Source organism: Felis catus, chromosome B3 (genome assembly GCF_018350175.1).
Source record: "Felis catus isolate Fca126 chromosome B3, F.catus_Fca126_mat1.0, whole genome shotgun sequence".
Classification (NCBI taxonomy): domain Eukaryota; kingdom Metazoa; phylum Chordata; class Mammalia; order Carnivora; family Felidae; genus Felis; species Felis catus.
Window position 1 is genome coordinate 101,642,701 of NC_058373.1, and position 24,321 is coordinate 101,667,021.

General features: G+C 39.2%; 1 protein-coding gene across 5 annotated transcripts; it reads left to right on the forward strand.

Moving 5' to 3' along the window:
* Positions 1–5,103: 5,103 nt before the first annotated feature.
* CDKN3 (cyclin dependent kinase inhibitor 3) lies at positions 5,104–24,300 on the forward strand. 5 transcript variants are annotated; one of them, XM_006932867.4, is made up of 8 exons: positions 5,104–5,253; positions 7,425–7,507; positions 10,154–10,209; positions 10,725–10,769; positions 13,441–13,663; positions 17,826–17,857; positions 20,146–20,246; positions 22,142–24,300. In XM_006932867.4, exons 1-8 carry the CDS (start codon positions 5,245–5,247, stop codon positions 22,226–22,228), a joined length of 636 nt encoding a protein of 211 aa, XP_006932929.1. In that variant the 5' UTR covers positions 5,104–5,244; the 3' UTR covers positions 22,229–24,300. The 5 variants fall into 5 exon arrangements, with proteins under 5 accessions (XP_006932929.1, XP_006932928.1, XP_019688589.1 ...); XM_006932866.4 differs by having other exon boundaries at positions 5,105–5,253; positions 13,444–13,663; positions 20,143–20,246; XM_003987646.5 differs by having other exon boundaries at positions 5,106–5,253; positions 20,143–20,246.
* Positions 24,301–24,321: the final 21 nt, after the last annotated feature.

Sequence of the window (24,321 nt, forward strand, 5' to 3'; positions counted from 1 at the left end):
AGCTCCACGACCTAAAGCAGGCATAAACCCTCAAAATATATATGTTGCAATGATACATACATTTCTAAAATAATACAGAAAAGTACATGTACATAGTAATTAACATATAATACAGAAAAAAATTTCTTAAAAGTCCTAAAAATTATGAACTTTTGCTACCTCTTAAAGAACGGCATCTACTGATTCTGTTATCCAACTGATTAGTCTTAGCCTTTCAACAATTTGAAATTAGATGCTGCTTTAAAATAAAATTACTCACTCACACAGTGGCTAAAATGAAAAAGACAGACAATACCAAATGCTGGCAAAGATATTGAGCTAGAATTCTGACACAGCATCAACGGGAGTGGGAATAGGTATAACCTCTTTGGAAAACTGTTTGGCAATAGACTAGGAATGAACAAGTGCACTTCCACTCCTAGTATATGCCCAACAACAATGTATACATATGTTTACCAAAAGACATGGACAAGAATGTTTATAGCAGCATTTTTTTAAAGTCCAGCCCTGGAAACTACCCAATGTCTATCAACAGTGGATTGGATAAATAAATTGTCTTTACCATCCAGATGGCCAAACGACACATGAAAAAAATGCTCAATATCGCTCATCATCAGGGAAATACAAATCAAAAGCACAATGAGATACCACCTCACACCTGTCAGAATGGCTCACATTAACAACTCAGGCAACAACAGATGTTGGCGAGGATGTGGAGAAAGAGGATCTCTTTTGCACTGCTGGTGGGAATGCAAACTGGTGCAGCCACTCTGGAAAACAGTATGGAGGTTCCTCAAAAAACTAAAACTAGAACTACCCTACGACCCAGCAACTGCACTACTAGGCATTTATCCAAGGGACACGGGTGTGCTGTTTCGAAGGGACACATGGACCCCCATGTTTATAGCAGCACTATCTGCAATAGCCAAAGTATGGAAAGAGCCCAAATGTCCATCGATGGATGAATGGATAGAGAAGATATTGTATATATATATATATATATATATATATATACACAATGGAGTATTACTCGGCAATCAAAAAGAATGAAATATTGCCATTTGCAACTATGTGGCTGGAACTAGAGGGTATTATGCTAAGCAAAATTAGTGTCAGAGCAAGACAAATATCATATGACTTCACTTATACAAGGACTTTAAGACACATAACAGATGAACACAAGGGAAGGGAAGCAAAAACAATATAAAAACAGGGAGGGGGACAAAACATCTCTTAAATATGGGAACAAACAGAGGGTTACTGGAGGGTTTGTGGGAGGGGGGATGGGCTAAATGGGTAAGAGGCATTAAGGAATCTGCCCCTGAAATCATTGTTGCACTATATGCTAACTAACTTGTATATAAATCGTCTCTCCTCCTCTCTGAATGCCCCTCCCGCACCCGCACTCTCTCTCAAAAATAAACATTAAAAAAGAAAGAAAGATGGGGTGCCTGGGTGGCGCAGTCGGTTAAGCGTCCGACTTCAGCCAGGTCACGATCTCGCGGTCCGGGAGTTCGAGCCCCGCGTCAGGCTCTGGGCTGATGGCTCGGAGCCTGGAGCCTGTTTCCGGTTCTGTGTCTCCCTCTCTCTCTGCCCCTCCCCCGTTCATGCTCTGTCTCTCTTTGTCCCAAAAATAAATAAAAACGTTGGGAAAAAAAAAAATTAAAAAAAAAAAAAAAAAAAGAAAGAAAGAAAAGAAGAGCACCAGCAACCAAAGCACACAAAACAAGAAAGGATGCTCCAGTTTGTGTTACTTGTCTTCCCTGGACCAATAACTGTGACCAAAAGAACAGGGAACACTTATGAGTCAGTCCCATCACATGCTTAACAAGATCACATGAAATGAAAAAGGGGCAACTCTCCAAAGGGAAAAGCAATGGGGAAACAACATATGCTTACTGTCGTGTCATATGCTGTATCTGATGGTCACCACCATAAGAGAAATTCTTAAACTTGGTATGTCAAGAATAAGGAAGTATGTTCCCTCAAGTTGCATTCAACTCTAAAGTTCCAGTGTTCTTTCCTAACACACAGGTCATATCCATTAGTATTAATATTAAAATATTTTTAAAATATGGATCTAGTTGTAGAACGTACATCCAAGTGCAACTACTGATAGCAACCATGTTTCGTTTCTCTTTGAGCATCTCTCAAAATACTCATCTGTCTGTGAACACGTGTTAACACTTTTCCCACTGCTAGTTTGGATAAATATTCCACATTGTTTTGACCACATACATTTCTGTTAACAGCCATGAAATCACATACCAACAAATTCACTGAAGACTACAGGTGTGGCAGACTGAACTTAAGCCCCCGAGAGAAACCAGGTTACTACTATGCCAGGTTAACCAGACGGCTCAGCCAAAGGCCTTGTCAGTTTATGCGGGACCCTCCATAATAAAGGGACCACATCAAGCAGAGAATATTTCTTTAGCATAATAAGGCCAGGACTCTTATTTTGCAAGAAGTAGACTTAAAATCATGTTGTTAGAAGACATATACATTTCTTTCATAGACTATATACCAGGGGTGGGCAAACATTTTTTGTAAAGGGCCAGATAGTAAATATTTTAGGCTCTGCAGGCCATACGGCCCCTGCTGCAGCTACTCAGCTCTGTACTGCAAAAGCACCATAGACAATACTTATACAATTGAGTATGGCTCTGTTCCAATAAAACTTTACAAAAACAGGCCTGCGGGACTTGGTCCATTGGCCATCGTTTGCCAACCCTGGGACTAGACAAAAACATACAAACAAAAACAAACAACATCCTAGAGGTGAGATGTGTTTGTCTAGGTAAAGACAAAGCCTGAACACAGCCCTGCTAATGGAGAGAACAAACCAGAAGTTTACTCCCAGTTTACCCCCAGCCCTTCCTACCCCCTTCCTACCATGAGACTAAAGTTCATCTTCCCCAACTCTGCAGAATCAGCAGGAGCTACAACAGATTGATTCTGTGTTCACATGCAGCTGAGGCCGAGGTGGCAGAATTTACACAACACTACTCGATGGAGCTGGGACTTCATTAATTCCGAGGAGGAAGGTATATTCTGAGGAACTGAAAGATGCTGAAGATTAAAGAGATCTGTGAAGACAACATTGGGAGAAGTGGAAAGAAGAGAATTAGAGAATGAGGGAGTACTGAATATCCACCAGAGAGGACTTCCCTGGAGTCCAGGTCCCAATCTTTCTTTGGACCCTTTCCTGAATCTTTTAGAAAAAAAGCTCTTAAGCCTCCCACAAGGCCCTGATTTATTTCCTACTACTCGCTGCCTCATTCACCTCCTCATTCTTCTACCACTGGCCTCCTTGCTGTTCCTTGAACATACCCAACACATTCCTACCTCAGGGCTTTCGTGCCTCCTTACTTTTTATTTTTTATTTTTATTTTTTAAACATTTATTTATTTTTGAGACAGAGAGAGACAGAGCATGAACGGGGGAGGGTCAGAGAGAGAGGGAGACACAGAATCTGAAACAGGCTCCAGGCACTGAGCTGTCAGCACAGAGCCCGTCGCGGGGCTCGAACTCACAGACCGCGAGATCATAACCTGAGCTGAAGTCGGCCACTTAACCGACTGAGCCACCCAGGTGCCCCACCTCCTTATTTTTTAAACAGACTGAAAACTCTTCTTCTAAATATTCAAATGGTTCACTCTCTTTTCATTTGGATGTCTCAGATGATGTCTCCTCAAAGATGCCTTCCTTTACGTTTCTACCTAGAACAGCATCTTTATCAGGCTCTGCTTAATTTTTCTTCACAGCACATCACTACCTAAATCTCTTCCCCAATAGCATGTGAGCCCCATAAAGGCAGAGACTTGGGTTCATTCATTCCAGTTGATTCCCAGCATTCTGAATAATACCTAGGACACAGATGGTGCTCAATAAATATTTTCTGAATGAATGAATCAATCAAGTCCAGCACATCTACGATGGCTAATTTTATGTGCCAACTCGGCTGAGCTATGGCACCCAAATATTTAGTCAAACATTGTTTTGGATGTTTCTGTGGAGATGTTTTTAGATGGGATTAATAATAAATAGTGGATACTGAGTGAAGCAGATTGCTCTGTATAATGTGGGTGGGTCCCATCCAATCAGTTGAAGGTCTGAATAGAACAAAAGGCAAGAGAGTCTGCTTGTACTGGTTCTAGTCCTGGTTCTAAAGCAGACTGCCTTTGAATTCCAACCACAACTCCCTCCTTAGACTCCCCTATCAGACTTTGTGGACTTGCCAAACCTTCACAACTGGGAGAGCCACATCCTTAAAATAATTCTCTGTTCTGTTTCTCTGTAGAACCCTAATACACACTCCTAGTCAAACTGTGCTATCTTCTTTACTAAAGAATTTCTCCTAATGGCTGTATACCCACTGGTTTTCACAACATGAGTAAGGGAGCCAAAATATCCACATATTCCGCAGATTTGCAGGTAATATTGCTACCAGTGACTTTCTCCCCATGGTCAGCTAAATAAGGACTGGAGAATGGGGGAGAAAATAATCAAACACAGCTCTTAAATATTATAGCCGATTAGGTAAAAACACTGGCACTTAAAATCATCTGGAGACTTCTCTTCCCTTCATACAAAACTATTTCATTCATATTTAGCGAACAGGAAAGTGGATCTATAACCTGTCTAGATCCTAGAATGTTAAAGAACATAAAATATCAAACATACGAGGTATGTTTATATTCTGTATTTTTAGCCCTGTGACCATAAAGTATAAAGTCTACGAGGTGTGGTGTGTTTTCATAAGGTGCTCCAGGACAGCGCTCCCCCTCTGCCCTTAAATTTTTTTTAAATAAAAGAATTTAAAATTTTAAAAAATTTAAAAAATCAAGAAAAGAGACAAAATTCCCTACCCTGGTACCACTCTGGAATCCTGCTTTCCAGCATCCTCAAAAGTGTTAGGGGCCGTTCAGAGGCTTTCTCCGGGCCCCGCGCTCCGCCCCCTCCCTCTATGGTGCCCTCCCAGCCAATCAACGTTCTACAGGGCCCTCCTCCCGCGCGTCTTTCAAAAGCCCCCTAGAAACCAATGAGCAGTTAAAGGTACTCGGGGGCGGAGGAAGAAATAGGGAGAGGGTCTGATTGGTTCCTAGAAGTCGCCGCGCCCCGCCTCACAGAAGGATGTACCAATGAGCTGAGCGGAGGGGCGGCCTCCGCGCGGGGCGGTCGCTGAGGCGCCGGTGCTGCTAGACCGAGGCGGCAGCCGGTCACGACGTGGGGCGGCCAGCGATGAAGCCGGTGAGTCGGGCCGAGGCTCGGAGAAGCGAAGCCACAGGGAGAGAAGCGGTCCCCGAAGCCAGTTTGCGGGCCCAGGGACAGCCCAGGCCTGGTCCCGGGCCTGACTCGCGCTGTAACCGTCCGAGGTCGGGGAGGTGGCGCTTTCCTAAATTGGGGAGAGCGATGATTGAAAAGGAACAGGGTCGGTGGCGGACGAGGGGAAGGCGGACATTCGTTGTGAACCTGTCGTGCACAGGCTGGAAACTGTCTCCTGCAGAGTCTCCTAAGCCTCAGGAGAGCCCTGCCAGAGAGGGCTGAATCCCGTTTTATGGAGGAAACTGAGGCATGGAGAGCTTAGGTGTCTCCGTGTATCAGTTTGCCTGATGCCCAGCCCCAAGGGATGTCCGGGGCTGCCCCGCGCCCACTGGAGAGCGGTCCTCACCGCAGACGGGGAAAACCTCACTATAAAAGATTGCCAATCCCCATTTGTGGGTGCTTCACCATCCCCCGGGGCCAACTGGCACTGCGTCCTTTTCTGGGGTTCAGAATCCCTGGGCCAGGGGAAGCAGAAACGTCCAACTCTGTTAGGATTTGTAAGCCTGGCTGGGAAAGGCTGAGTGAATGGGCCACACTCTTTCTTTCTCTCTCTGAAAATCGGGAATCATCAAAACGGCTTTAAAGAGAAAGGAAAAACAGGCGCAAGGTGCTGTGGCCCCCCACCTGACTCACATCACCCACCACCAGGGTTTGCAGCCTATTGAATATTTTAAAACCTTTGAGTTGATAATAATAATAATACAAAGAGATCCAAAGCAACTCAAATCCGTAGCCTAAATGGCTCTGTAATGTGATCTTGTAGTAACAAACAAGACCATTATAGAATATAGCTTCAGAGCTGGAAAGGACATTAGCTGGTTACACTTGCTAATCCCCATGGTTCCATGTGGAGAGGCATCAGCTGTCCTTCATTCTTGGCCTCTTTCTCCACTTGTCCCCAGAAGGGACAGAGTGAGGGATCTGATCCCCCAGTTTGAGAGGAGCTGAACACAAGCAGCTGAACCCTTTCATCCCTTCTCTCTGCAGAGATTACTTTCTAGGGCGCTCTTGGCCACTGGGGAGCCCTGGGTTATCCATAGCTGCCTATGACTGGGGGAATGAGTCCAATTCTGGAGTGAAGAATTGGCAAGCCCACTTAACCACAGCTTTAAAGCCACGTCCTGCCTTTAACACTCAGTAATAAAACTAACCTCTTGATTTCTATTTGCCTCTCCACTGTGTTATCTCTCAGTTGGTTCCAAGTAGGAAGTAAGAAGAAAGGTGTGTTTTTCACTGGTCCTATGAAACAGCTGTCTCTCCTTTAGAAAACAGGCCTACAGGATTGAGTTCCAACTCTTTAGATCATTGTGCAAAGTCCATCTCAGTGTGTCTAGTCCACGGGTTCACAAAGTAGCAGGTTATCCTACCTGTGCACCCCCATCCACCAAACTAGTAGGCTGTTAGGGGGGTTATTGTTTGAGAAATGGAGGAGGCAAACTACCCCAGCTTCCTCTTCTCTGCCCTGATGTTTCAGTTCCTGAAAACAAGCTCTTTCCCCTTTTGCCTTTATTGCCTTAACTTCTTCCCTATCTGCCTAAAAACCTCCTGCCCATCCTTTAAGACCCAGCTAATGTATGTCCTCTGAAGCTCTGTCCAGCTCCCTGAGCAGTCACTCCCTTCCCTGCCCTAAAGTGCATAGTTTATGCTTCCAGGTTAGCACTTACAACTTTCTTCTGTAATCTATGCACATATCTCTCCCTCCAACTATACTGAAGCTATTTATTTCATGGCTCTTTGCATCTCCAGAGCTTGGCAAATAAAGGTGTTCAAGAAATGTTTGTGAATGAGTGAATATATCTCCTCACTTTCTAGTTGTGGAAAACTGAGACCCAGAATAAATTGGAGTTGCTTGTCCAAGATTATATGGTAAATGGCAGAGCCAAGACCAGAATCCTGGTTTGTTACCAATCCAACTCTCTTTCCATCAGAGTGCTGTTATTATCAATAGGATGGTAAAATCTATTTATTTTTGCTGACCATTCTCATAGTCCAAATTGAATAAATTGCAAATATGCATTCATTGTGTTAAGCAAGGGTCAGTTTATATGTAAATATTTTTCTTTACAGTTATTTAACATAACTGATTTCTTTTGAAGCCTAGTTCATTGCAAACAAGTGAGTTTGACTCATCAGATGAAGAGCCTATTGAAGATGAACAGACTCCAATGCAGATATCATGGTATGTTAAACTTCTGATCAATGATGAGCTAAATTATTTGATCTGTACATCATAATCCATGTAGATATGTAGTCCACATATTAAAAATATTTAGTGGGGTCCCTGGGTGGCTCAGTCATTGAAGTGTCTGACTCTTGATTTCAGCTCAGGTCATGATCTCACAGTTCGTGAGATCAAGCCCTGCGTCGGGCTTTGTGCTGACAGCCCAGAGCCTGCTTGGGATTGTCTCTCTCTTTGCCCTTCCCCTGCTCACTCATATGCACATGCTCGTGCTCTCTCTCTCTCTCTCTCTCTCAAATTAAATAAATAAATAAATAATAAATAATATTTATAAATAAAATAAACAAATAAATAATATTTATTTTACATAAATAAATAAAATAAATATTTAGTGATTTTTTCTGCTGGTTGTATAATTCTAATCTTTAAGGGATTTTCTAATTCTGCTTTACTATCTATGATATAATAATAAATAAAATAAAAAATAAAATAAATATTTATAAATAAAATAAATAAATAAAATAATATTTATTTTACATAAATAAATAAAATAAAAAATATTTAGTGATTTTTTTTTTCTGCTGGTTGTATAATTCTAATCTTTAAGGGATTTTCCAATTCTGCCTATTTACTATCCATGATAGAATAAGGCTTTCCTTTTTGGGGGGCTTAGGGGGAGATTGTTCTTCTATATTCAGAAAACCATAGTAGAAACAAGTAACTAGGGAGTGGAGATAAAATCAGAATGTCTCCCATTTGGTACCAAAACTTACTTATTCTTTTAGGACAAAAGAATAGTATACCAAACATAGGATGAGATATTTAATTGTTTATCATTTAGTCAAATCCTAGAACTACTTGCCACAGTCATGCATCTACTAGCAGACCCTGCTTAAGATAAAAGCCATATTACCACAGATACTAGAGCAAAAAACAAATGTTTCTATATAGAATCAACTTAAAAATCTTGGCAGTGACTTCTGGTTACACCAGATTCTCTACAACAATCAATGCTTTTTCTCATCCCTGTAAATGTAATAATCTCTCTTTAAGAAAACACCATTCCCACTCTGAAAAACAGTATGGTTTTCCTCAAAAAATTAAAAACAGAACTACCCTATGACCCAGAAACTGCACCACTAGGTATTTATCCAAAGGATACAGGAGTGCTGATTCTAAGGGGCACGTGCACCCCCATGTTTATAGCAGCATTATCGACTGATAAATGGATAAAGAAAATGTGGTGTATATATACAATGGAATATTACTCGGCGATCAAAAAGAATGAAATCTTGCCATTTGCAACAACGTAGATGGACCTAGAGTATATTATGCTAAGCGAAATAAGTCAGGGAGAGACAAACATCATATGATTTTACTCCTATGTGGAATTTAAGAAACAGATGAACATAGGGAAAGGGAAGCAAAAATAAGATAAAAACAGAGGGAGACAAACCATATGAGACTCTTAAATACAAAGAACAACCTGAGGGTTGATAGTGGAGTTTGGAGGGAGGGATGGGCTAAACAGGTGAGGGAGCATTAAGGAGGGCACTTGTTGGGATGAGCACTGGGTGTTATATGCAAGTAATGAATCACTAAATTCTACTCCTGAAACCATTATTACACTATATGTTAACTAACTTGGAGTTTAATTTTTTTTTAAGTTTCTAAAAAATTTTTAAAAAGAAAATACCATTCCCAACTATAGGAAGAGAAAAGAGGGTGTTATCCCTAAAGTTCCTTTTATTCCACCATCAAATAGCAATTATCTTTCATTTCCCTCCTTACCCCCCTTTCAAACTCAAAACCTCATCTAATTTTCAGAGTCACATGGTATTTATATGATGACCTCTGTTTTCCTCTAAACTCATCTTCTGTCTTGTAGACAAGGTTAGCCTCTACCCACTTTGTCCCTGAGTACTGTAAACTGGGAATATAGATTTCTTGAAATTGTTTTATTTTCACCAAAATCTATTACAACATGGGGTGCCTGGGTGGCTCAGTCAGTTAAGCATCTGACTCTTGATTTTGGCTCAGGTCATGATCTCACAGTTCATGAGTTCAAGCCCTGCATCTGCCCTGTCAGCACAGAGCCTGCTTGGGATTCTCCCTCTCTACCTCTCTCTCTGCTCCTCCTCTGCTTGTACTCTCTTTCCCTCTCAAAATAAATAAATAAACTTTAAAAATATTTTTTTAAAAGAGGAAGGCTACAAAGAAATCTTAAAATAGTAATATAGAATGAATGCTGGGGATGAAATCATCAGAAGGTAATTTTCTAGCTTATTCCCCAAGGTTACTAATACAAAGTATCTCAGATATCATACCACAGGGTAACTTAAAACCTTAATGCTTTATACGACCTGTAGGCAATCTAGGCATTATTATCTTTAAGGTAAGTTTAAGTTAACTTGCCACTTTTAAGACTTAAATTGTGACAAAGTAAATGATAAGTCCCTGTTTTAAAACTTCCAGCCTCTTTGGGCCTTTTTGTGAACAACACATTGATGTTTGCATATGCATTTTTGTTTTATGACTATGGTCAAACTTTAAAACACCCTTGTTCAGTGCCAAGCACACATGTGTTAAACTGAATTTCCATTTACAACTTTTTAAAAAACTGAATTAAAGTTTTATTCTTTTCAGGCTACCCCTGTCACGAGTGAATTGTTCTCAGTTTCTTGGTTTGTGTGCTCTTCCAGGTAGGTTTACAGTTGGCTTCCTATTGAGATACTTCAGATAATTTTTTGTCAGCTAACACATCATACTCTGTACTGAGCAGTAAGAGAACTTCATAGATCAGCAGCCTGGGGAAGTCACTTTTGGAAGCCCTCCTGTGGGCTGTAGCTAAAGGAACACAGATCACTCTTCAACCCTTCCAGACCCACATTCATGGTTCTATATTTCTGACTCACCTACCTTAACGAAACGTAAACACTGGGGTACAGGTGAGGCTGAGGGCAACAAGCAGGTACTTGTTATAGAAAGGACACAGAGCAAAGAATCTTTGGATGAGGAGTTCCTTCAGCTGGGATCTCTGAATCCCTGCAATTATATCATTAAGAATATAAGAAATCGAAATCCATATTCAAAATGAAATCGCAACATATAAATGATCATATGGTATGACTTCTAAAGTAGCTGTGTTTGTGTTTAAGTATATTTCTTATATATGATTAAAAACTGACTTTTTCACTTGCCTTATTACTGCTTATAGGTTGTAAATTTAAAAATGTTAGAAGAAATATCCAAAAAGATACAGGTAGGTGTAACATGAAACAACCATATTAATAGTTTTTTTCTGAATAACACTGAAAATAATCTCTTTGTCAAAAAGAACAAACGTTAGTCTCTGTTTGGTATACCAAATAAATGTTTGATATTTCATAGTTTTAAACTATAGATTTATTCTAACATGAGAAGATGTATTTGCAAAGGGCACAGAGAACTAACTCATTTACTAAACATAGCATTGCTTTTCACCGATTGTTGTAGTTACACATAGAAATTGCATGAGTTTAAAATGTATACATTAGAGGGAGGAAGGTATGTAAACAGAAAACTGACATTTCACTGCCAATATCTTTGAACACACTATCCTTTGCAGACTTGATTGTTGTGATAGCAGAAATTAAGCCTGAACTGGGACCCCAGAGGTAGTAGTGAAATTGTCCATCCTGGTTAGAATTTAGAGATCCAGCGTCTAGGTGAGAAAGATGGAGTAGGGCCAATCTTCACAGGCCCAAAGATGTTCATACCACTGTAGCCTCAAGTCTAATAATCCCACAAATATTCTGACAATCCACCCCAATTTGGAGTTTACATATTCCATGGTACTAAAAAACTTGGATTTTCAAAATATTTTATCCTGCTTGGGCTGGAATAGCTCAAGGCTAATAGTCCTACCAATGTCCTTATAATACAACAAAATAAAGATAGAGATAAATATAATATATAAATGATATATATAAATATATAAGATAAATATGTCATATATCTTGATTCTGACCAGTAAAAATTTGTTGAATCTTACATTTTTTTCCCAGTTGTTTTGGAGTATCAATTTATTAATGTACCTTCTCTAATTTATTCCTTACCTACCAAAAAGGACTGGAGGCTAGTAGATTAGTTGACTCTTGCAGTATTTGTAAAGATTCTCTGATTTAGAGGTATCTGCCATGGTAGGAACTTTTCATTTGGAGACCATTTAAGTCATAAGCAAAATATAATGAAAATCACTAGTTCAAGAACCAGTCTTGCACATTTTGGAAAGCCCTGTTCCCTTCCAATATTTTGGAATTTGGGGTTTCCAATAGCTTACCAAACCTTTCGTCTTCCATTGAGATCTTGAATGCAATCCAATCCAATGTATAAGAGATGACAATCTGATGATAGGAGAGACCTAGACTCTCCCTGCACCAGCTCCTGTGGCTCCTCCTCAGAGTCCTTTCTAGGAAAGCTTGAAAACCACTGTATAATAGCAATTATGTGTGCGAGAGGCGGATAGAAAATTACCTACTCTTGAAAATGGTGAAGTATGCTAACTACAGGTTTAATCCTTTTAGAAGTACAAAAAAAAATAATAGTATTACCTAAAGCAGCACTGTCCACTGGAAATATAATGGGAGCCACAAATAGAAGCCATGTATGTAACTTTACATTTTTAAGTTGCCACAGTAAAAAATTAAAAACAGATGAAATTAATTTGATAATATATTTTATTTAACCTAACATAGCCTAAATAGTACATTGTCAATGGCTTTAAGTATAAAACAAATTATTAATGAGATATGGGGGTTTTTTTTAATTTTTTTTTTTTTAACGTTTATTTTTGAGAGAGAGACAGAGCATGAACGGGGGAGGGTCAGAGAGAGAGGGAGACACAGAATCTGAAACAGGCTCCAGGCTCTGAGCAGTCAGCACAGAGCCGAATGCGGGGCTCGAACTCACGGAACGTGAGATCATGACCTGAGCCAAAGTCAGACGCTTAACCGACTGAGCCACCCAGGCACCCCAGATATGGGTTTTTTGTACTTAACCTCTGAAATCAGATTTATATTTTACACTTATAATACATCTCAATTTGCACTACACATTTCAGGTACAAATTTGGAGGTTCATGATGAAAGGCACTTTGTGCTTAGTTAAATGGCCCAGGATTTGGGAGGCAGGGGGAGAGAGGAGACTGAGATCATCCAGAATTAGTTATTCATTTTGAACCTAATGGTCTATAATGAATATTGCCATAAGGACATTCCAGTGTATAGAATGGCCTATAGTACAATTGCTTGGTTCATATTCATTATAGTGAAAATTAGCTAAGTTGCATAATTCTAACACAGTTAACGTTTTATTTCTGGAGACCTAGTTCACAAAATTAGATGCATGATGGGGTGGCACAGTACAAACATAAAGGAGAACATGAGCTCAGGCACCATGGGCATGCTGGAGATTTACATACAAGGCGTAGGGTCAAACAAAACAGCAGTGATGAAAGTAACAAACATGAATTTTGTGAGAAAAAATCCGGGGGAAAAATGTGCTGTCAGTTCTTCACAAGAGTTTATCTTGAAATATTAGATGTTTCAAAATTTACTTTAAAGCAGTATTGAAAAGATCTTTTTTCAAGAACAGCAATATAATTGACTCATCTTAAATTCAGTAAAAAGCATTTTGAATTATTAAGTCAGGTTTAATTTTAAGCACCTTTTGGTTCAGGCATTTCTAATTCCTATTTTGTGCTTAGTGACTTGATTTTTACCCTACTTTGAAGACAGATTAATATTGTTTTAGATTATCAATAAGTATTTCAAATGTATAGATTATCATTTGTTAGTTTGGCTTAAGAAATTTAACACCACATTCTCTGTCTTGACTGTATTTAAATTTGTAATATTTTGTACATGTGTATCCATCTCTTGGTCTATTGGCAGAAGAACTAAAGAGCTATGGTATACAAGACATATTTGTTTTCTGCACCAGAGGGGAACTGTCAAAATACAGAGTCCCAAACCTTTTGGACCTCTACCATCAGTATGGAATTATCACTCATCATCATCCAATCCCAGATGGAGGGACTCCTAACATAGCCAGCTGCTGTGAAATAATGGAGGAGCTCGCAATCTGCCTTAAGAATAACCGGAAAACCTTAATACAGTACGTTTTTCTTTTCTCTGTTTGTTACGAGAAATGTCCCAGTCAGAATGATTTTTCCAATTATTGCATCCTTACTCACTTATTACTTACCTTATAGTTTGGTGCAAGGATTAAAAGGAGATAAGGCATCGGGGCACCTGGATGGCTCAGTTGGTTAAGCACCTGACCCTCGGTTTTGGCTCAGGTCAGAACCTCACAGCCATGAGATTGATCCCTGCGTTGGGCTGCATCAGGCTCCATGCTGTCAGCTCAAAGCCTGCTTGGGATTCTCTCTCTGTCTCTCTCTCTCTCTCTCTCTCTCTCTTTCTCAATCCCCCCTCTCAAAATAAATAAATAAACTTTAAGGAAAAAAAAAGAGATAAGATATGAAATTTCTAGTACAATGTCTGCTACAGAGCAAGCACTCAGATATTTACCTGCTTTGGATTCTGTGTCTCCCTGTCTCTCTGCCCCGTTCTCACTTGTGCTCTGTCTCTATCTCTCAAAAATAAATAAATGTTAAAAAAAAATTTTCTGGGGTGCCTGGGTGGCTCAGTTGGTTGGGTGTCCGACATCGGCTCAGGTCATGATCTCACAGTTTGTGAGTTCAAGCCCCATCTCAGGCTCTGTGCTGACAGCTCAGAGCCTGGAGCCTGCTTCGGATTCTGTCTCCTTCTCTCTCTGCCCCTCGCCAACTTGTGCTCTGTCTCTCTATGTCTCTAAAAAAATAAAGAAGTGTAAAAAAAATTTTTCTAATTAGCAAAGAAATCATTCTTAAGCAATGATCAGTCTTAAAAATATGACTGGAAAATTACATTTGATGATATGAATTTCTCACCAAAATGAAGGAGGGACTCCCATTGCTTGTCAATGGCTATGCAAAGCTGCTGGTATGGAAGTTTAAAACAAAATAAAATGTGTTAAGGGAGAAAAAAGGAGAGAAAAAAAAAAAGCACGGAGAAAGGAAAAAGGGAGTGACAATCAGCAACGGACAGTAGCAATACAAAGATTAGAAGTGGTACTATGGATAATAATAGTAGATGCCCTGCCAGCAGTGAGACCCGTAACAGTAGAGGGCCGGCCATAGGCAGCAAACTAGTCCTTCTCTGTGCTTCTTGTACTTTCTGTATCCTAATAAACTGCTTAATCCTTTCTGGAACAAGATAGAGTATTAAATAGTTTGATACCTCAAAAGCCCTAAAGTCACTGCTTTGAGCTAGAAAGTATGCAGACTATACCAAATAACCAGAGCGCCGGGCTCAGGGCAGCAAGGGAAAGGCAAAGCCCAGCTACCTTCTCTCCTTCAATCTAGAGCTCCGGGGCCTCATGTCAACAGTTACCCTTTGAAGGCAAACCAGCTAGTACAAGGGTCTTTGGGGACACAAACCATATGTGGCTGAACTAAACTCTAATGTACAGAGAACTATAGCCAGGAGAGTAGGGAATAAAGAGAAACCATCCCGCATTCTACAGTTTCCAACCTTTCTCTAGAGAAAAGCATAATCTGTAATTGTAAGCAATTACTAATTGCTTTACTAATTATAAGAGCAAAACTTTAGACTACAGTTGACTCTGCTAAATTTTCTAGTAAGACTAAGTTAAATAGCATTAGATGATTAGCTGTGGCTGGTGAAAAATATTTTCCAATTTTTGGACCTATTTTTTTAAAAATTTTTTTAATGTTTAATGTTTTTTTTAATGTTTTTGAGAGAGAGAGAGAGGCAGAGTGCAAGTGGGGAAGGGGCAGAGAGAGAGGGAAACAGAATCTGAAGCAAGCTCTTCAGATGCAGGCTCTTCTGTGCTGAGCTGTTAGCACAGAGCCTGACATGGGGCTCGAACTCACCAACAGCGAGATCATGACCTGAGCCGAAGTTAGAGGCTTAACCAACTGAACCACCCAGGCACTCCTGGGCCCATTTTTCAAATCAGTCCTGAGATTTTTTTTTTTTTTTTTAATAAATCCTTGGAAGCAGCCTCTACTGAAGAGTTTCCAGAGATCAAACTAGCTCAGATAATGAAATTTAACAAATACTACTCGAGCAAGTTCTAGCACACCAAATGCTGTCTGCTGTTTGAACAGAATACAAACAGGATGGAAAGATGGTTGGATAGCCCCTGCATATGTTGAATGCTTCTGGTTCCCATAAAATAAAGCATCTGATGACTGGAAACTTTCATTGTCCTAGAGCTTTCAGAGGTGTCCTATAGTGACTAATGTTTGGATAAAGACAATTTTCTATCCATTCTGCTATCTTTGAGTGCCCACATTGCTAGACGGCTCTAGAGTTTATCTCTCAGAAACTAGGTCTGGTAAATTGTTTTCCACTGTCTTGCTGCCTGCCAATACTGTCTCACTGATTCTCCCTGTGCATTCCTGTTGCTTTATAAAATCAGGGGATGCTACTTGCCTACTGTACTGTGCTATTTCTAAAAAAAAAAAAAAAAAAAGTACTACAAAACAGGTAGCTTAGAAAAGAAACTTATTCTCCCCCAGTTCCGAAGCTACAAGTCCAAAATCAAGGTGTCAACAGGACCATATTCCCTCTGAGACTTTGACAGAATCCTTCCTTGCCTCTTCCTAGCTTCTAGTGGTGGCCTTCACTCCTTGGTGTCCTTGGGCTCACAGCCATTATCACTCCAATCTCAGCCTCTGTCGTCACATGATTCTGCACTGCTGTGTCTTCTCAGGATACTTCCTCCTATAAGGACAACAGTCATATTGGATGACCCAGTTGGGTTACGGCCCAATGACCTCATCTTAACTTGATTACATCTGCAGAGACCCTATTTCCAGATAAGGCCACATTCACAGTACCAGGGATTAGGACTTCAACATAGCTTTATGGGGATACAATTCAACCCATAACATCCACTGTGCACCAAACACTAAGAATACAAAACACACACTGTGAGGCACAGTCCCCACCCTCAAGGAGCCCCTGCTAACAACACTACATGTAAGTGCAGTAAGATTCACACAAGGTATGCACAAGGCAGCAAAAATGACAGTGATGGTTTCTGTGGGGGCACAAGGGCAGTTCAGAGCTGGACTTGAAGGATAAGCAGGAATCAAAGGAGGAAAGATAAAGGTAGCAATGGGTAGAAAGCAGAATTCATCTTGCAGAAAACCACTGAAGTGTTCTACCTCTCTCCACCTGTCTATGGTAGATCCTTATATCTGGCATATTTGTGGAAAGCAAGTTCATGAATACATAGGAGTCAGTATCTGTTTGGTCCTCTATCTCACATCCTATCCCAAGACCTGTATCTCCAGCTTCATCTTTAGTACACCACAGTAATTTATGTTCCTAATAAGTCAGCAGCACCAAATTAGGTTCAGTATACCCTCTAAGAAAGTCAGGAATTGTATAATACATTTTTTTTTTTTTTTTAGCATCTTTGAAAGTAGTTAGAATGAATGGTTTTATTGCTTTGAGGTTAATCATGATTTTTTTCTGGAAAATCCAGTTATACAGACTGCTGATTTCTTCACAAGGCTAGACAATAGCAGCTAACATTCATTTACTTCTTACTCTGTGCCAAGCTCTGTTGTAAGCCCTTTACAAATGTTAGTTATGTCATTCAGTCCTAACTATGATACAGATTCTGTGGCTGTCACTATTTGATAGATGAAAAGGCTGAGACCCAGAGAGGTTAAATAACTTCCTTAGGTTCACACATGTAATAATGACAGATTGACCGTTCAGCCCCAGACAGTAGGGCTCTAGAAACCATGCTTTAAATCTCTATAACATGCCACCTCTGTATTCTTTTTAGATAAATAAGGAGTTGTTGTGTCATATGGACTTGTCCCATAACCACTAAGGTTTTGTTTAGACAGAGGAAATAAACTGGCAGTTGGTAAAAATAGTCTGATTTCTATCTATTTAGTAACATGTTCCACTTATCTGATGTGGATACTGGTGTTTAAAAAGATCAATAAAAAGGCCCTGCCTGCATTGATCCTTAGAGGTATTCAGAGAATACCTCCCAACAAATAAACAAGCACACTTTACTCTTTATTAATGTAAAAATATTTATTAACCTCTGTGTGCCAGGCACTGTGCTAGCAGGCACTATTAAATTTAGAAACAGAAGGCAAATTTAGAAGGAGCAAGTCTTTAGTTCTAATTGGCGGGGTGAAATGAAAATGTCTAATATTCAAATTGTACTTCCCTTTCAGCTGTTATGGAGGACTTGGAAGATCTTGTCTTGGTAAGAAATTTATTTTCATTATTCAGTAATTTTTTTAAATCCTCAAAGTAGACAAAAATATCCTGTTTCTGGGCCATGTGCTCAGTTTGTATTAAAATGAGACAAAACACAATATAAATCTGCTAAGACCTAAAGATTTATTTAAAGGGGCGCCTGGGTGGCTCAGTCAGTTGAGTATCCGACTTCGGCTCAGGTCATGATCTCACGGTTTGTGAGTTTGAGCCCTGCGTCAGGCTCACTGCCTGTCAGCACAGAGCCTACTTAGGATCCTCTGTCCCCCTCTTTCTCAACCCCCCCCCCCAGACTCTCACATGCTCTCATAAATAAATAAATGAATTAATGAATTTCAAGGCCCTTAATTCGGTATTCTCTAGAAAGCTAGGGTGGGAATGGGAAGTCTTTTCAACATTATTTTGAAGGATTCTGCAAAACATACTGTGCAAGTCTTAGCACCTACATTCTTGCGTTTTGTTTTCTAATGCAGATGTTAGGATACTGACAGTAAATTCTAAATTATATCCATGGGTAACATAAGTATGAAAACCAAAGTTAATTACTTCATGTAATTATTGTTCACTTTTTTTTTTTAACATTTGTTTATTTTTGAGACAGAGACAGAGCATGAACGGGGGAGAGTCAGAGAGAGAGGGAGACACAGAATCTGAAACAGGCTCCAGGCTCTGAGCTGTCAGCACAGAGCCCGACGCGGGGCTCGAACTCATGGACCGCGAGATCATGACCTGAGCTGAAGTCGGCCGCTTAACCGACTGAGCCACCCAGGCGCCCCTACTGTTCACTTTTTAATAAATGTGTTAGAAGGGGCGACTGAGGTGAAGCGTCCAACTCTTGGTTTCTGCTCAGGTCACGATATCACGGTTCATGGGTTTGCGCCCCGCATCAGGCTCTGCACTGACAGTGTCAGGCCTCCTTGGGATTCTCTCTCTGCTGCTCTCTCTGCTCCTCCCTGGCTCTCTCGCTCTCTCAAAATAAATAATTTTTTTAAAAATAAAATAAAAGTATTAGAAAACAAAGTTAATGAAATGCCATACTAGAGTTAACAGTTATTCCTTTTAATGTTGGAAAGTATCAAAATTAAAAGCTTTTGTGCTTCTAAGAACATTGTCAAAATGAAAAGATAACCAGAGAATGGGAAAAAAATATTTGCAAACCATATATCTGATAAGTGACTTACCTAAAAAGAATTCTTACAACTCAATAATAAAAAGACAGCCCAATTTAAAGGATGGACAAAGGATCTGAATAGATATTTCTTCAAACAAAATACACAAATGACCATTAAGGACATGAAAAGATGCCTACCATCATTAGTCATCTAGGAAATGCAAATCAAAACCACAATGAGATACCACTTAATACCCATTAGGATGGCTATTACCCGAAAAGTAGAAAACATGCACTGGGATTTGGGGAAATTGGAACCTTCATATACTGCTGGAGACAGAGTAAAATGGTGCAGCTGCTTTGGAAAATAGTCTGGCAGTACTTCCTCAAACATTTAAACATACAGTCGCCCTTTACCCAGCAATTCCACGAGGTATATGCCCAAAAGAAATGGGCATATACCCATGTCTACACAAAAACTTGGACACGAACATTTATAGCACCATTATTAATAATAGCCAAAAACTGGAACCAGCCTAAATGTCCATCAAGTGACTGTGGGTAAACAAAGTGTGTATCTGTACAATGGAATATTATTCATCCCTAAGAAGGAATGAAGCAGTTACAAGCCTCAATATGTGTGAGTCCTGAGCACATTATGCTAAGTGAAAGAAGCCCATCACAAAAGGCCGCATATGGTTGCATTTATATGAAATGTTTAGGCAAATCCACAGACAGAAAGTAGATTAGTGGTTGCTCAGGGGAGGGGTGATGGGGGACCGGGGAGGATGACAATGGAAGACAGGGTTTCTTTTTGAGGGGATGAAAATGTTCTAAAATTGTGCTGATGGGTGCACATATCTGTGAATACACTAAAATCCACTGAATCGTACCCTTTAAATGAATGAAACATATGGTCGATTAAATATAATTCAATAAAGCTGTTAAAAAGAACGAAGCCAATGTTAAACTTCAATTCAACCGCAGTCATTTAAAATCATAATTTAACTGTCAAAAAACACATACTAAAAGACCTCAGTCATTTAATTCATTTCGAACAATTACACCAAACTCCATCTTCTGCACCAGCTGAAGTCTAATTAAATATACAATGCTCTACCCGATCATTAATAATACACTATTTTCCTAACATGTTCTGTTAGTAGCCGCTTGTCTCCTACTATACCTGTCTGACACAGTTTCACCAGAGCAAGCCATAGACAGCCTGAGAGACCTAAGAGGATCTGGGGCAATACAGACTATAAAGGTAAGGAGGTCGACTGTTCTGTGTGGTTGTGGTTTAGGGGCAGTTATAGACACAGTGTCCTGTATCATCAAAAGGGCACTGAAAACCCACTGCATTCTATTATTCAGATATCACCTGTTCAACATTTATGTTTAAAATATAACCTGGATGTCTGAAAAAGTTCACAGTGTTTCAAACAAAATGATGAAAAATCTGAACTTGCCAGTTTACTCTCGCAGGATCTACTGTTCAGTTTTTACCCATTTAGTTCTCAGAATGAATCCTCTCATCTGGAAAAATGAGGGGATTACCATAAACTTGGTAGTTTTTTAGCCTAAAAGATCTAGTGAAGATCCTCTCACCAAAATATTTAATAAACATAGATGAGAGGCACCTGGGTGGCTCAGTCAGTTAAGCGTCTGACTTCGGATCAGGTCCTTCATCTGATGGTTCGTGGGTTCGAGCCCCACATTGGGCTCTGTGCTGACAGCTCACAGCCTGGGGCCTGCTTCGGATTCTGTCTCCCTCTCTCTCTGCCCCTCTCCTGCTTGTGCTCTGTCTCTCTCAAAAATAAATAAAAAACATTTTTAAAAAAAATTTTTAAAGTAGATGAATGACTAGAATACAAAAAATGCAAAGCAATACTAATTATCCTTTGCTGTGGATAACTAAAGTGACATCTTCCACATTTACTTTCCCCTCAACAGCCACAAAATCTCTGCAGTAGCAATGCCTCAAGGATATTATTATGTATTAATGTTCCTGAAAGATTCTGCAGATTTCACTTTATTTCTAGATATGTAAAGCTAATTTGCCTTCCTTTCCCAAGTGCCCTGTGTCAGCATTAATCGACTAAACCAGAGGATCAGGCACTCTTAAAGAGGCCTGGCCTTTAGTGGCTTCCTGGCCTTGAGTCCATCTTCCCAGGAGCAGGGGTCTACCCAAGTGTCATGGATATGAATTATTATAGTAACTAACAAAGTCACCAAGCAGCATAATTCTCAGGGCTTAAAGAAGGTTGTTCAAAATAATCCATACAGGATGCACTTCACTGTACAGGTTCTAAAAACAGAGAATTCACCTTCTTATCTGTTAAACGATTCTTCAAATTCAACATGTTCTCAAGTCTCTCAAAACAAAATGGTCAAACATTTGCATATGTGTTTTACATCTTTAATCTTGGAGTGAATTAAGCCCACATTATATAGGCTGTCCAGTTGATCACCTCAGCATTCTGTGGCCAACAGGCTTTCCCATCTCTCTGCTGACGTGCTGAGCAATGTGCAATTTCAACTTCCCAATAATGAGAAGAAATGAGATGATTGGCAGAATAAGAACATCCTCTGGGAAACTATTAAAACTCCAAATAAATTATTTAAAGTTTTTTTTAATTTTGCTTATCTGTTAAGATTAGTCATTTAAAAAAAAAATATATTGACTACTCTGAACATTGTTGCAAATGGGTTATATCACAAGCAGCAGAATCTAGGGCTTCTATAAATGAAGAAATAGATTTTCTTGAATCTACCACTGTTAACTATTACAGAAAGTACCCTCTCCTCCCTACTTAACCCCCAGAGGAAAATACATTAGCAAAAAGAATGCCTTCGTGTACTATTTTTAATTTTAATTTGCTCCTGCCAGTAAAAGGAGAAAGGATTTTACAGATTTATAAAACATTCATATGTATTACACATTGCCTTCTGATTTTGAGAGACTTTTCAAGTAAGTTTTTTCACACCATATGCAGCTTTATCAAAAGGTAAAACTTCTCCATAATGCAAACGCTTCCTTACCCAAAAGGATGTAGAATTGTTCTTAGCAATTATTTTTTGATTCCTGATGCCTACTAGGATTGTACTACTCTGCTAACTAGTTTTCTACAATGTATTTCAATATATCTTTACTTTTTTCAGCAATATAATTATCTTCATGAGTTTCGGGACAAACTAGCTGCACATCTATCATCAAGAGATTCATTATCAAGATCTGTATCTAGATAAAAAAGAATTTCAAATAACATATATATGACCATGTCTGAAATTTAAGAGCTATTTAACATACTTTGTATTGAAACAAAATTTACTAGTGTTATCAACTTGAATGTAAATGTGTACATGCAAATATTCCTAAAGCTTTTATTGACAAATTTCAGTTGTATCTCTTATCTCTTCTAGAAGATCGAAAAACTGCTATATAATTTTTGAAATGTACTGTCTCCTCTGGTATGTTTTACTTAGAAATAATGCTGAAGTGAGCATATGGAAAAATGTTTCACTGCCTATTTTTATTATTTACCACACTTTTACCTCATTTTATGATTTGTAACTACCAGGTGGAATGCAACATAGTAATAAATGTAAAAATGGGTATGAGTACAAACTAAAATCAAGTAACTTTCACCCTCTGTTCCTCCCACTTTTCCTCCCATGGCTCTTCCTCCTTCATAGACATACACGAGTGAGAAGGATCCTATGAATCTTCTGGACACCTCCCTCCCATGCTGGATCATCCCCAATAGGTGTTTATCCAGCATTTGCTGGAACATTTTCAGATATGAGGAATTCCTTGGTTCAGACAGGTGCTCTCTTTTTAGACCACTCATTTTTTACCCTAGGGACTACACAGAATGAATTAAATCCCTCTTTCACATTTCTGTTAGAAAGCACTTATCTACAGATTAACAGTCTCCAATTCCCTCCCTCACCTCGCCCTATGCTACTGAATATGTCTTTTTGTCTTTAAATGTAATGTTGAACAGTTGTTTGCACTGTAGACAAGGACATTTTCACAGATAGTGGTGGCTTTGGTATCACCTGCAATAGTCCCTTGGCTGTGACTGGCACCTCCCCACGAGACAAAGTAAATTTCACATCAAAACTTTCGGAATAATCATCTAATTGCCAAAAGTTTTCTTCCGTTTCAAACTTCTCTTGCTGCTTTAATTTCATTGGGGAATACTTCAGAACAATTACTAGTGCTGTTTGGGAACTTCAGACCAGACAGCCAGTATGTTCTAGAATATAAAATCAGTATTCTAATATTTTTATGTCTACACTGATTTCAGAACTTAAGATTTTATAAGTATACTAAGGAAGATGGGAGAACCACACATATCCTACCACACATATCCAGTATGTGAATGTTTAAACTGTGGGGGTTTCTAATCTAAGATAATAATGTCAAAAGTTACAGGTGGAAAAAAATTTTTTTCAAGTAAGTACAGGCTGCAATAATAGGTTGACCTTCCTCATGATTTCAGTATTACAACCAAAAACAATTTAAAAATCACAATACTTATTAAACTTTAGGAAATCACTGAAATTGATACTAGCAAACCTTATACATTGCTTCTCCTCAATATGGATATAAAGCTTATTCATGAACACTTAAGAAAGTGGAAGAAAAAGGTTGGCATGGATTAATCAAATCCTTTAATAATCAAATGAATTTCCCAAGTGCATGCGTCTCTCATTTTTACTGCAAATGCCAGTTAAGCCTTCCATGTTTAAAATGCTTAACTACTTTAATACTAAGTATTAAGGGAAAACATCAGTTATTCCATAACAGAATCATGGAATGGGGCACTACTCAAAAGAATATAATTTCACATAGTTGGAAAAGTATTTTCTCTACCTAACCTGTGGAACAGCCCTCAAACCAATGGGGCAGAGAGACTACAGTCCTGGTCACACACAAGCCAGAGTTAGCTGCTGAAATTGAATTAACACAGAGACTCAGCCATTAACCATAAACTACACAAGGCCACATTTGAGATGGTTTTTATTTAATATACAAAAGCAAAATAAATTAAGCTCTAAGGTAGGACTACTTAAGGGCATTTTCTTTGGACAGCGGTACAGCACCGATCAGGCTAACTTAGATTTTAACAAACCGTGAGCACAGATGGATAACTACATTCTATGTTTCTCTCGGTAGTTTTAGGGGTCTACCCAGTCATCGACCTATTATTTAAGAAATTTTTCTTCTCCAGAATATATGAACATGGTAAGCAAAGAGATTTCAATGTTTAGAAAAAGCACTGTACAATAAAATTAACTTCTTATCCATGTGACCACGTTCTCTCCATCTCCAC

Coding starts and splice junctions, on each gene's coding strand:
- CDKN3 (XM_003987646.5), top strand. Junction 10,770..13,440: donor AAATATCCAAAAAGATACAG/GTAGGTGTAACA, acceptor GTCTATTGGCAG/AAGAACTAAAGAGCTATGGT. Junction 13,664..17,825: donor AACCGGAAAACCTTAATACA/GTACGTTTTTCT, acceptor CTTCCCTTTCAG/CTGTTATGGAGGACTTGGAA.